At 43.6% G+C, this 12,303-nt stretch overlaps 2 protein-coding genes across 16 annotated transcripts in view; one reads left to right on the top strand and one right to left on the bottom strand.

The window, feature by feature from the left end:
- The window catches only part of TMEM65 (transmembrane protein 65), a 34,867-nt gene extending 29,579 nt beyond the window's left edge, over positions 1-5,288 (bottom strand). Inside the window, exons 1-2 of one of the 3 annotated variants that reach the window (XM_030010816.2) lie at positions 4,688-5,288; positions 1,362-1,601 (exon numbers count right to left, since the gene is read on the bottom strand). In XM_030010816.2, coding sequence (XP_029866676.1) covers positions 1,362-1,601; positions 4,688-5,039 — 592 coding nt within the window. In that variant the 5' untranslated portion in view covers positions 5,040-5,288. The remainder of the gene's footprint in view (positions 1-1,361; positions 1,602-4,687) is intronic. The other 2 variants (XM_030010817.2, XM_030010818.2) reach the window with 2 other exon arrangements.
- Positions 5,289-5,347: 59 nt separating this feature from the next.
- The window catches only part of RNF139 (ring finger protein 139), a 41,420-nt gene continuing 34,464 nt past the window's right edge, over positions 5,348-12,303 (top strand). For 6 of the 13 annotated variants that reach the window (XM_030010813.2, XM_030010809.2, XM_030010808.2 and 3 more), the window contains exons 1-3: positions 5,397-6,124; positions 7,052-7,176; positions 11,318-11,442. The gene's annotated coding sequence lies outside the window, so the exon portion shown is untranslated. Of the gene's footprint in view, positions 6,125-7,051; positions 7,177-11,317; positions 11,443-12,303 lie in introns of all 13 variants that reach the window. The other 7 variants (XR_003922904.2, XR_003922903.2, XR_003922907.2 and 4 more) reach the window with 2 other exon arrangements.

Raw genomic sequence — 12,303 nt, 5'->3', positions numbered from 1 at the left:
GGGAAAGTAATGGCTTCTTTCACTATCAAGACCTGAGATTTCTTAGAGGCCCTAGATAGCCATCATGTTAGTATTATTAATGGAAAATGGTTACGTATGGGCTCAAGAATATTTTAACCCAGCACAGATAAGAACAACAGTACCCTTAGAAGCAATAAAGACACAGCAGACATGCTAAGTTTAGTATTTCTTACCTAAGCAAGTTGAACTCTTTAGTATTTTTCCTCCTTGTTACCAGGCTTGCTGCACTGCTTAGAAGCGCTTTCATGAATCATTTAATATCATGCGTTGAAAACTAAAGGTAGAAAACCTGAATAAGCCCCTTAAGAAAGAAGTTACATCTTCTTTCCAATACCACTCTTTTATAATAGAAAATTGCTGTAGAAGGTCAGAGGTATTAAATCATTCTCCACATTGCCAGTCAGATTTTTACACTTTCATGTCCCCCATACAAGAAACGAGCAACTGGAAGGAGGATTTGACTGTTGCCAACAAAACTTGATTATGGGGCACCACTTCCACAAACAGGAAAGCAGAACTATTACATTTAAAATGAACTGGCCTACCTGCTACTTCAGTGTTCCTGTAACTATGAGAAAGAAAAATACAAGATATTTGTATTCAAGTCCACATGCATCATCTCCATATGGTGTGGCTGACATGCTTACAAGAAACAGAAGCTGAAATTTAAAAACTTTGTTTCAAGCCTCTTCCTAGGAAAATGTGAGACCTTATTCACCTTTCCAAGATTGGGAAGGGGGGGGGGGGGGGGGGGAATGACAGGGGAAGAAAAAGACTTTTAAAAGCCTTTAATGAAGAAGGAAAACTAAATCCAGGCGAGACAGTCTTGCAGCTGTCTTGAAAAAGAGCAACTTAGTGATGTTCTGACTAACTTTAAGATAGTAAGATACAGATTATAGTCTAAATCAAGACAGTTCTCAAAATATCTTCTGAGAACAATTCCATCCAGATTCAGTTTCACAGCCTTCCCCCCAGCTTCCCCTAGGCAAAAGCTATCTATTAATTTCAACTCAGGCTCCCAGCTTCACAGCCATCCTTTATCACAAGCTCACAGATAAAGCTCTGTCTTCTGACTGATGCACTAAAACAAACAGAAGAATCTCAGTGTTTATTAATAAAGCTAAACTGTTTAAACTGACTGCTAGTGCTCGGCATCTGGAAGCTCTAAGAGTCCAGACAAACATCCAGGTAAGACAGGTGACAAGGTGATGGCAGGAACACATTCACAAACCTCTCCCCACCTACAACTTTTCTGTCTACAGCGCAAACAGATGTGTTAAGTTTCAAAAACGCTTCAGAGACTCACCTAACTTACAGGTCACCAGCTACGACTCACCTACCTGAGGACCGTCCTTCAGCGTAGCAGCCGCAGCAAAGGATGGGTTTCCCTGCAGCCTCTGCCATTAGCGGAGGCCACAGATAGTGTGTCCTGTCATATTTCGCGCTAGGGCAATTAGTTGATGGAACTGCATCCTTCTGGTGGTAGGCCTGGGAATGGGCTGAGGAACAGGCCCCATTTGGTTCTTGATGTGCCCAGGTCTCCCCATATTGCTGACAGCTTCCCCTAGCTGATATGGGGTCTGTTAGGGCACAGAAGAGGCAGTGAAGGAAGAAGGTCAAAACTTAACCCAATAAGGACTGCGTTAAGAAGGGTACGGACTAAGACCTCCCTTTCCATATAGAACTATGAAAAGATCACAGGCACAAAACAAGCTTAAGCACAGTGGCAAAACTGCATAGGCATTTCATGATTGAGGAGAGACTGATTTTCCAGACTCAAACAGGACACTGAAATTTACTCAGTAGGTAGACGAGTGAATTTGAAGGCTGCATTTGGATCACTTTCATTGGAAATCAATGCAAAAGTAAAACAAGCAACCTCATCTAAAGAATCAGCTACTGGGAGCTACAGCATGCTGCCACCAAATGAGGAGATCGAGAAGAAACCCAAGATCTCTAAAACCATTTTATCTTGATTGAACTCATCAGTTGTAAAAATCAAAAATGACACTAGTATAGCGGAGAAAGTACTTGGAAAGCAGGGCACAAATACCTCTCACCCCCCATCTGCTACTCACAATCACAACCTGTATACCTAGTTAGATCATTCCTATGCAGCCACCACCTCAACAGCAGGAAAGAGCAAACATACAAATTATCACCTAACCATAATAAAGCACGTTAAGTACAGAATATCAACATCTAGCCCAGAAATCATATAATTTTCTTTCCAGTGCAGCCCTTTTATCCACTTTGTCTTCTTCTGGCCCTCCTTGGTGCTGAGTGACGATACACATCTGACACTCCTCAAGAGCCTGGCTCTACACTCACTGCCTTTCTTCACGTAAAATCTGAATTCTGCCAATATCAATCCTCTACAGAAAACAGCTATGGGCAATCCATCCCACCCAGGGACTTCTGGCATTACCGTTTACTTCCTTAGCCCACAGCCGCTCGAACACATGCGCACCAAAGAGGATCCAGTGCTATGGTGGTGCATTTAAAGAAAGCAGGCACCTACTTTACCAGCGCTGAATGAATTCTGTGCCATGTTTCCTCTCTTGCTCACGTGATTTTACTTCTCTAGAATATCAGGGAATGTACACAAGGTATGCCCTATAGTTTCAAGATTATTTTTTTTTCCTCTAATTTTTATTCAACAGACTTACTAGAAGCCCTTCTTGGTTATGATTTTTCCCTTTCCACAACACATGAAGAAATACAATTTCTTAGAGTTAAAAGCTGACAGCTGTTATCATGCTGCAGGCTGGTAAAAAAAAAAAAAAAAAAAAAAAAAAAAGAGCTGGCTAAAGGGAAAGGTTATTTTTTAAAAAGTCTTATCAAGCTACTAGTTGGGCCGATCAAGAATCTGACTCCAAGGACCACAGTCTGATGGCATTACACTTTATGCAGCCCTTACCTGTGAGAATACAAAGCCCATAACTGAGGTTTTGTTGAAATGATCCCTCCAGTGAGATTAATGCTCACAGTTTCAGGCACAAGCAAATTGCAGTTTCCACTAGTGGAATAAATTTGCCGTTTACTAATAAGGTCCCATGCAGTAAAGTCTCTAAACTCAAACTAATGCTTTTGTTACTCCATCTTCTAAATCCTGAATCATCAGAAAGTCACAGCATTTTATAGAAACAGACTTTCATATTATAGCTAACAGCAACTGAGCAACAAGATATTAAATAGGACCATCTGTTGAATTATCTCTGTATAAACCTTGAGACATTATACTGGAACGCATTTGAAAGTCTCATTTTGATATCGACCACATGATCCTCCAGGTACACAGAAGCACTGCGAGCAGCCCAGTTTCGGCTGACCAGTAACTGCTGAGTTAGAAACTCGCACAAAAACCTCATGGCAAGAACTCCTCAGAAGCCGAGAAGTATTTATTTAGGAAGAGTATTAGTTGTTAGTATTCAAAAGTTAGTGTCAACTTAACAGCTCAAAGCATACTTCTATGTTGGAAAACAAACACAACTGATTCATGCCCTGCTAAACAGCAGCACTGCTTCTAAAATGAACCATTTAAGTGAACTACTCTCGCTCTGATTAGACACACTACTGTTTATATGCAAGTGTGCTATAAACAAAACCAAAGAGGTACCTGAAAGGGTTCTGTCTCTTCATGAAAGCAGCATTCCCACAGCTGACCCCTGGACCTGTTCTCTGCCCACCACAAGATTTATTCCAGACAAGTACAGAAGAGCCACAAGGGACGGAAATGCCCTTTCCAAGGGCACGCTACTATCAAAGTCACAGAGGCCTAGATCAAATGCACACTGATCTCTTAAGTACCTGCTATCAACCTTCGTTGCAACAGGGACTGTAAATTACAGCTAAGCATCAGAACCAGAAGTACCGAGGTTGTAATTAAGAGGATTTGGTTTTGTCAGGGTTTGATTTGTTTAAGGAAAAGCGTCAAGTTGGCAAGAACAGCTGGATCAGACGAAAAAATCACCGTGAATTATTTTAATTGGTGTTGCATAGCACTATATTCAGAAATACATCTATAAACCTACGCAGCACATACACACCTTCCCGCATAAGAACCAACACTTCCAAGAAGCAGTGCCGGTAAGCAGACAGCTGCTCTCTGTGCAGGGAAGTGTAATTCGTGAATGAGCCCCCAGAGTAGCAGCAGCCGGCATCTCTTAAGAGGTCTGAAATCAATTTACTGCTGCACTAGCGTCAAGAGGATTTTACGAGACACGCTCTTCTACTCCCATTCCGAAAAACGACCACCCACGCCTCTCCGAAACTCCTCGTGAGATGACAAACACACCGAGGATCTGGCGCGGTGGCCCGTTTTAAGTTCTGAAGGTGCTGCAGACCCTTCTGGAAAGTAAATTTCGGGTTGTGCGCCTCACAGCCCATCACGCTAAAACACACCGGCGTACGCCTCTCGACGCCTTGCCCTGCCGAAGTTTCCCACTCGCTCGGCCACCCGAAGGAGACGCTCGGGCGAAGGCGGGAGGAACCCGCCGCAGCCAACGCCGAACTTCGGGGGCTCACTCCCCGCACCGGCCCGGCCCGGCCCCCCCCCACCGCCGCCTGCCGCCGCGGGGCCGATCCCCGCCCGCCCGCCCTCAGGGCGGAGGGAGGCGGCGGGTGCCGGCCCCTGAGGCCGGGGTCTGAGGGAGCCGCCGCTCACCTTGGGCGATGGCGATGGACTCGAAGCGGTGCAGCTCCCGCAGCAGGCAGCTCCGCTCGGTGGAGTGCAGGCTGTAGATGAAGTCGCGGGCCCCCTGCGCCGTGTTCAACGCCTCCATCGGCTCCTTCTTGGGGTGGGTGCCCAGCGCCCGCCCGGGCGGCGGCGGCGGCGGCGACCCCAGCGGGAGGAGCAGCCCCTCGGCGCCGCCTCGCAGGCTGCCCAGGCGGCGACGGCAGCAGCAGCGCGGGGGACCACGCAGCGACCCCAGGCAGGAGGAGGGGGCGGCGGCGGCGGCGGCGGGGCCCCCCGGCCGCCCCAGCAGCAGCGCCGCCCGGCCGAGCCACGCCGACATGGGGCAGGGCAAGGGCGCGGCGCTCGGGCCGCCAGAAACGCCCGCCGCACAAGTCCCCGGGCCGCGCTCCCGCGGCTCTTTCACCGGGCCGGGCAATCCGCACCCAGTCACCGCCCCGCGGCCGCTCCCGCCAGCGGCGGCGGCGCCGCGCCCCGCCCCGCACTCCGCTCCGCGCCGCTCCGGCCGCCTCAGCCGCTGCCGCCCATGGTGGCCCGGCGGCGGGGCGGGGCGGAGCGGAGGGCGGCCGGCCGGCAGAGGCGGCTCCGCGCAGGCGCGGCGCTAGGGCGGTGGCGGGCGCCGGCGCGGCCTCTCTCGCCCCGTCAGGGCGCCCGGCCGGGCGCCCTGACGGGGCGAGGGAGGCCGCGCCGGCGCCCGCCACCGCCTCAGGGCCGGGGCCGACGGCCCTCGCCCCTGAGGGGGAACTCGCCTGGCAGCGGGGGAGGGAAGGGCCGGGGCGCGGCCGGTCTGAGGGGCGTAGATTAGGGCGGCAGTGGGGGCTTAGCAGCTGCTCTCCTCCTCACCCCCGGCGCTCGGAGAAGCTCCCTCCCAACCTCTTGGTATTATATCCGTTATTAAGGTACCTGTAAGCCCACAGGGCGTCTTCTCAGTAACAAGAGGTGTCCCCGGCCCTCGCCGGCCTCCGGTGTTGTACCGGAGTAACGGAGACAAGCTTTTGCTTGTCTTTCCCGTTTTTCAGGCCCTTGCCTTGGAGTGTCGCAGCGTTGCAACATGCAGGGTTTGGTTTAGTACGTTTTAGCCGCGCAGAGCGTTTCTGTTCTTTTTAATTAATTGGCAGGCATTGTGTTTGAGCCACTCAGTATGGTTATTTTTTAAAAAAATAACGCGTTTAGGAGGCAGCCTACGTCTTGAGCAGAAGGTGTTTTAAAACCAGATTTTAAGTCTTCTGCTGCATGGTCTGAACGCTTCCCTTGTACGTATGCTATCCTAGGGGTTAATCCAGGTTCTGCTTTTTCAAAACACTGTATTCAGAAAGTATTAGATTTTGTAATTAGCCTGCAAAGATCCTAAATAACCAAAACCACAAGGGATTCACTCACTATATGCCTAGCTCATTTAACACTAAGGTAAGTGACTTCTGGAGGCCCTCAACGTTTATTGCTATATGTCTAGATCTTTTAACACCAAAGGTAGCAGACTTGTGGAGTGGGGATGTCCATCCAGTTGGTTTCTTCGGCAGGGTGGGTCTGCTGCCTTCTTGGAGGGAGGCAAGCAGAAAGTTTTAATTTGGCCCTGCGTCCTTCTCTCCAGGGAGAAGTTAAAACTTTATGTAAAAAAGCAGCGTTTTCTCTCCAGTCCCACTGCTGCAGAGTTAACACATGGTATAAAGACAAAGATCTCATGATAACCAGAAGTGTGTTACCTACAGTATGCGTTCAATATTACAGATATTTACGTATAGTATGTGTGGTGTAGAGAGGGTGAAGAAAACAAGTGCAGAAATACAGAAAATAAAGTCATACAGGCCTGGATATATGATAATTTTCACCATGTTAGAGATGTAGTGGAGGTAGATGTGTGCTGGCTACTGTTTCCAGTTAAATGTGTTTTGCCATGCAGCCCATATATCCTGCCTCTGAGACGAGAGATTTTTTACAGTTCTGTCTTTCTTCCAGTGCTTACTCCTGATCCAGAGCCACTAAGCCTTTGATGGTGCTTACAACTATACTTACCCTCCCAATATCTTCTGCTACTCTTCAGGGGCAATGTGGCAGTCAGTAATAGTTTTCACTTCCAGAAAACTGTAACAACAGGAGAGTTCATAAAAGTGTTCAAAGATGCTGTTAAAATTTTCTTAATCAAATAGCTTTTTCAATAAAAATGGATGCTTCCACACAGAAATGCAGGACGTGCAATGGGATTGCCAAACGCTTGAAGAAATGCCATCAGAAAAATAAGGAAAAAACAAGCTTTCCAGATGCCAAACCTTTAATACTTCAATTTGACACGTTTCTGATTGTTTGTGTTATATATTAGATGTTATATTCACACAGCTTGATTACACCAGACTACAAAGACAGCGCAAAGAAGGAACACTGGTACCTGGCAAGAAAGGAGACTTCCTATCTTTCCCACCAATGCAGCCCGTGCCAGCCATGCTGTACATCTGTTGCAAAAGGTGACTGCATTTGGATTATTCTTGGGGTGTTTTGACAGTACTTGAAACATTGCAGGTGTTTTCAGACACTGAAGGAGAGAGTTTCTTTGTCCAGAGGAGCTGGCAGTCTATCGTGCCAGTCTCTCAAGGATTTCCTTATAGGCGGGACCACATGCCAGTGTGGATCTCTGATGAAATGAATATGAAGTCAATGACAATGAATGGGGGATTTCTAACATAGCCTTTAGGTATTTGCTGTATAGGAATATCAGTTGTACGGAGAGGTGCTTATGTGTCAAGATAGAGATCAGGGTTTAGCAGACTAAATTCTTCTGTGGGCAGCAGCTGTGGCTTATGCCTTTCCAAGCCTTTAAAACTGCATTGAACAAATTGAATAAAAATGTCTTCAGAGGGACTATTCTGCAATGACAAGAAATAAACTAGATAACCTAATAGGTTTTTTCCATAATTCTTTGTTAGAACTTTTATTTTGTGAAAAAGTAAAATTGAAGCCATTGGCTAAACTGACACTTTAATCAGACCATCTATTTAACTCAATTCAGCAGGTGGTGTAGAGTAACTTTCATCAGTCCCTGCCACTCCAGCAGAGCTTGTGAGCCTGCTGAAATGCATATTTCTCACAATGTTCTGAAAAATGCAGAAGTTTCCTTTTATTTTCTTATTTTCTTGTTTTCTTGCTGATAGGTTAGTTTTCTCCTAACATGATTTATTTTATGAGTGACCAAACTAATAAAGGTGGTTTATACACTAACTGACAGAAGTAGGAGGAAATTGTTTAAAATACTACATGGAAAATTTGATGATGTTCAGCCCTAAAAGCTAGAAAAATGCTTATTTAGAAATCAGCAGAAAAATGCCAGCCATCTTTAACAGAATTTCTGTGAGGCCTTCTAAGGACTGCAGAGCTGGAAGACAAGTCTTTTTGTGGAGATTGGCAGGAAATTTTAGGAAGCCCTCATCCTACATAAATATTGGCTGCACATTTAATAATTACATTTTTATGTGGTGAAGTAAAAGAATATTATTCATGAAGGAACTTTCTATTAAGGGAGTAACATGATTTCTCTGGCCAGTGTAAAGGTAAGTATTGTTAGCTAAGGCGAGACCAAGATTTAAAGGTTGGTAAATGTTTGATACCATAAATTGCAACTATGCACAGTTTGTGTTTTACCAGTTAAGTACTATATTTAGGCAGGTCAAAATTTCTAGGAAACTTGAAGATAGATAGCTCCAGAGAGGCATGGACAAGCTACTTTTCTTCTGCCTCACTTTTCTGAAGAAGATGTGGCTCTTCCGGTCCTGCTAGCCTAGCTAGGTTCTGATCCTACAATTATTTGTGTAGGTATTCCATCATCCGCAGATAATGGAACACAATGCTCAAAAAAGGAGCTCTGAAATATATTGACCACTTGCTAAAATTTGAAATCCTATCTACAGTCTAAAATACGAATACAAGACAAGATTGGGAGCTTAAAATACCATTACTTACTGAAATAGTGCAAAAAAGAATAAGATCTTGTCATTTAGCAATAAAAGGAGAAGTTACAATAATCTTGAGAAGTTGTAGGAAATCAAGTGCAAACAGAGGATCTTTCTGACCATTACTGTTTCCCTCCTTGTACAGCTTTGTACAATCATATGCATTATTACATTGATAAACATTTCTAAATTATTTCAAGACAATTTTGGGGTCAGGACTCTGTTCTGGCTTTGGCTGGGATAGAGTTACAAGTTCTTCATAGTAGCTTGTATGGGGCTATGTTGAATTTGTGCTGAAAACTGTGTTGGTAACATACTGATGTTTTAGTTATTGCTGAGCAGTGCTTACACAGTGTCAAGGCCTTTTTTGGTCCTCATCTTGTTCATGTAAATTATTCCATGTTTTTTTACATTCAGAAAGCAGACAGGCACATTGTGTGGTTTAAACAAAGCTGAGGATCTTGGCAGACAATCACTGAAGTAAGCTCCCTCTGGAACACTATGCCTCAAAGCGATAGTATGGTCTTTGGATATATAAACGTGGGGTTATCAAGTACAAGATGAGAAGTTACACTTTTTCTGTCTTTCAGGGTAAATGCTTTTAGAATATTGTATTCAGCTACAGTGTCCTCAGTCTAAGATAAGTTGCACATAGCTCAAAACACTGTTGGGAGAATTATTAAAGGTTTGGAAAAATACTTCTTAGTACGAGTCTCCAGAGATCAATTTCTTCACTTTATTGACTAGAAGTTTGTGTGTTTGACATAAACATAGTCTCTAAGTAACTTGCTTTATAAAACAACATTTTCAGCACACAATAAAATTATACATAACAGTGCCACCCATCAATGTATATTGATGTATGGCAAGTTTGAAGCGAAACTAGGCAGAATCAGACTACTGCACAAAATTTTAGTGGTGAAAATAATTAACAACTGGAACAACTTTCTAAAGGTTAATTTTCTAAAACATGGTATCCACTTTGTATAATAATTAAGTGAAGCCTTAGCTTAGACAAGCTCTTAGCTGTTTTAACTGAGAAGAGCCGAAAGCAGGTGTTTACTATAATTCCTCTCACATTTCTAATATATGGATGCACAGCATTTCTTCAAATGAGTCCTGGAGTTTTTCACACTAAATACAATGGAAAACTTTGCCCTTTGTCTTCCAATATCTGTGTTCCACTTGAAGAAGATAAAAGATCAGTACATCCTTTGAGTTAAAAAAAAAATATTTTGTTAATAAATTGGGTAAGGTGAGAGGGCTGAATTGTTGCAGTTAATGAACTGCATTAAAATGTATCAGGGGAAAGGTATGAAAGAGAAATATTCCAAAAGAGAGTAGGGAATGCCAGAGAAAAGCAGTATATAGAGCTTACATTTATTGAGCCCACTTAGCTGTTTTCTATTACATGTTTCTCAAGAAAAGGACTAGGTGGTCTAAAATTGTCTTTGGGAATTTCCACTGTACAGAGGTTCTCCTGCATCAGTGTAAAGCTGAGACTATCATCAGGGGCACCTGAATGTACTTTCACGTTTGTAACATTCATTTTGGGGTATATAAAAATGCCGAGCATGAACTAGAGTGGCAGACCTGCTGTGAGGACTGAGCAGCTCCAGCTCTGAAGTCAGGTGAACATACAGATGCTGTAAAGCACCTTTGCCCACACCTTCATGTGGCCCCTAAGCACTGAGGTTGTGTAGCATGCAAAGGATATTGTACCATTACCTTTCCTTTGAAGCATGGAAAAAAGACAAAGTTCTCAAAGCATTACAAAGCAGCTGGATTAGGACCTTGCAGACATTCACCACTTTGTCCTGTAAAATGGATTAAATGACCTATAGTGACCCCATCTTGATAATTTTTTTCTGTGACTGAAGCAGCTGTTCCTTTATGCTATACAAAACATTTCTGTCAGCATTAACTGTGTTGCCCCTTGATCCTGTTTACCTCTATTGAACAAAGCCAATTAGTGACGGAAGATAAGACTTAAATACCACTGAAAAGGCAGCCTAAGCAGTTGTTCAGCCTATTTACACACTCAGTGGAAGAGGTGATGAACAGGAGCTTTGTTACTTCTCACCAGAGGTGTTCAGGTAGTTTTACATCACAGATTTCTCTGTGTTCCTTGTTTTTCCTCTTCATTGGTTGCTTGCTTTCTCTTACTTTCTCACTTTCGACTCTGTGAGTCTTCCACCCACATTATCCTGTTAACATACTCAGCCTGGCTGTTCCCAATCTATTACTTTAAAAGGGCCTACAGCTGCTTTTTGGAGGCTTTCACCAGTCCACTGTTGCTCCTTGCTGGTCCCCTCTTTTTCCAGTTTAAGTCATTCTTCCCAGCCCTGCTGAAGTCCTCCAGCTCCAAAATTCAACCCTTTCTCCTCTCTCCCAACAAGAACTAAGCTCATCCTTAAGCAACCTGTCTTCCACTCTAACATGCAAATTGTATGCTCAGTCCTACCCTCCTTCTTTTGAACATATGTATGTTTTAGATTTAAGCCTCTGGAGAGTTTACATGTAGGTCTGAAGTTCGTACCTTATACACAAGTCCACAACCATGCAGTATCCAAATGCCTTCCCCAGGATATCCGTGGTGCTCAGTCCCTCTTTAGGTAACATTTACTTTCAGGCTAATAATACTAACTCTTCTTCTTGACAGGAATGAAGACAGACAGGTTCCTTTAAGCCATGCCACAAGCTCCCATATGTTATGGGTATCCTCATTTTCTGGAAGCTTGACAGTCTTATAAACCAGCAAATGAACTCTTTTCTCAGCAGGGTCATGTGCGTATGTTCCCTCAAATTAAAGAAACAAATCAATAATCAGAATAGATTAGAATCCACATTTAGAACTTTCCTGATGAATAGCTGTTGTGCAGATTTAACTGCTGGATTAATTCATTAGGAGAGTGGCAATGAATTTTTAATTACTATCTATTTAAATTTCAGAATACTTGCACTGTTCCAGTGAGATCTTCAAAAGTTCTAGTGCATACAAGATGCTCCATTTATTTAATTGTTTATAGAGGATATATAAATCTATTTAAAATAAAGAGAGGTATGATAACAGGTAAAAGGGAAAGGAAGCAGAAACAGGTGGTGTGTAACATCCTGATGATAGTTTACATTAATATTTCATTCATCAATGGAAAGAAAAGGCTACAGGCAGTTCATAATAGCTACAGAGATATAGTCATCTCCCAAGTGTGCAAGTGACTCAAATGCTAAATCCACCATCATACCAAATAGTGTTTTTAACCTATTTTTATATAATGGTGGTTTTGTTTTTAATTAACCACTTGATTTCTATGCAGATGAATAAAGATAAAAAAATTTAAAGTCTTGATTCCTCTTTCCCTTACCAGTAAGAACATAAATTAGCTTCCTAAGAATGAGAGTTACAAGGTGGAAAGCTTTTATAGTAAACTGGCCACTCACAGAAAATAATTTGAATATGCATGTTATGCTTGCATGAGTGTCTCCTGTGCAGATAAAATAATGATGAGTAATTCCAGCCGACTGTTTTTAGTATTGTATTCAACCAACTATCAAATTGGACTATGAGAGGAGGCAACTAGAGATTGTTTGTAAAGAGAAACTCCTTCACCTCCAGAAAACCAGATGCAAATGCAAAATAAATAAGTA

This window comes from Aquila chrysaetos, chromosome 4, assembly GCF_900496995.4.
Source record: "Aquila chrysaetos chrysaetos chromosome 4, bAquChr1.4, whole genome shotgun sequence".
NCBI classification, from domain to species: Eukaryota; Metazoa; Chordata; class Aves; order Accipitriformes; family Accipitridae; genus Aquila; species Aquila chrysaetos.
This window is presented reverse-complemented; position numbering and strand designations above follow the sequence as displayed.